This window comes from Hypanus sabinus, chromosome 9 (genome assembly GCF_030144855.1).
Source record: "Hypanus sabinus isolate sHypSab1 chromosome 9, sHypSab1.hap1, whole genome shotgun sequence".
NCBI lineage: Eukaryota > Metazoa > Chordata > Chondrichthyes > Myliobatiformes > Dasyatidae > Hypanus > Hypanus sabinus.
Window position 1 is genome coordinate 165,100,419 of NC_082714.1, and position 629 is coordinate 165,101,047.

A 629-nucleotide genomic window follows, 5' to 3' on the forward strand; every position below is an offset into this window, starting at 1 on the left:
GGACTTGGTGGGAACCGGGACGTAGGGGAGTTTAGTGGACACGGGAGCAGAGGGAGGCAGAGAGGGCATAGTTGTGGGCAAGAGAGACATAATTTGAGAGAAAGAGAGTTTGTATCAGACGAACGGGTCCACCATTTCTGAAGAGGCGGATTTTACTGGATTCCCTCGCCTTCATACCCCGTCCACTCTCCCTTCATGCCCCCCACAGCAACCTCTACTCTCCCCAACACCCCCAGCCTGATACCTGCTTCGTGCCCCTGGTCCGAACCCTACCTGGGGCCGTCAGGAAGAGGAGGAGAAGCGTCGGAGCAGAGCCGCGACTCCAAGTGGTTTCTGTCCGGTCAGGAATCTCCATTCCCCAGTCCCCAGTCCCCCGCACCTTCCGCGGCTCTCCCAGGACCTGAGGCTCAGCCGGCGCTTTCCCCGGCTCGGCTGTAACTCCACCTCCCGAGCCCGCCCCCTCTCAGGACAGCCCCTTCTGCACCCCTCTGCCAACACGGGCACATTCCCCGGACAGACCCTCCCTCCCGGGATAGAGAGAGCGATCACTTCGTTTCTCCACGTTCACCCCCGCCTTCAGCCAACCTCGCCCCCTCCTCCAAACACTCGGACACTCCACCCAGATAGAA

General features: G+C 61.0%; 1 protein-coding gene across 3 annotated transcripts in view; it reads right to left on the reverse strand.

Annotated features, from left to right (window-relative positions):
• LOC132400006 (neuronal acetylcholine receptor subunit alpha-2-like) overlaps window positions 1–419 on the reverse strand; it is a 20,693-nt gene extending 20,274 nt beyond the window's left edge. For 2 of the 3 annotated variants that reach the window (XM_059981050.1, XM_059981048.1), the window contains exon 1: window positions 274–419. In XM_059981050.1, the coding sequence (XP_059837033.1) occupies window positions 274–355 (82 nt within the window). In that variant the 5' untranslated portion in view covers window positions 356–419. Of the gene's footprint in view, window positions 1–244 lie in introns of all 3 variants that reach the window. The other variant, XM_059981049.1, reaches the window with a different exon arrangement.
• Between the last annotated feature and the right edge of the window lie 210 nt (window positions 420–629).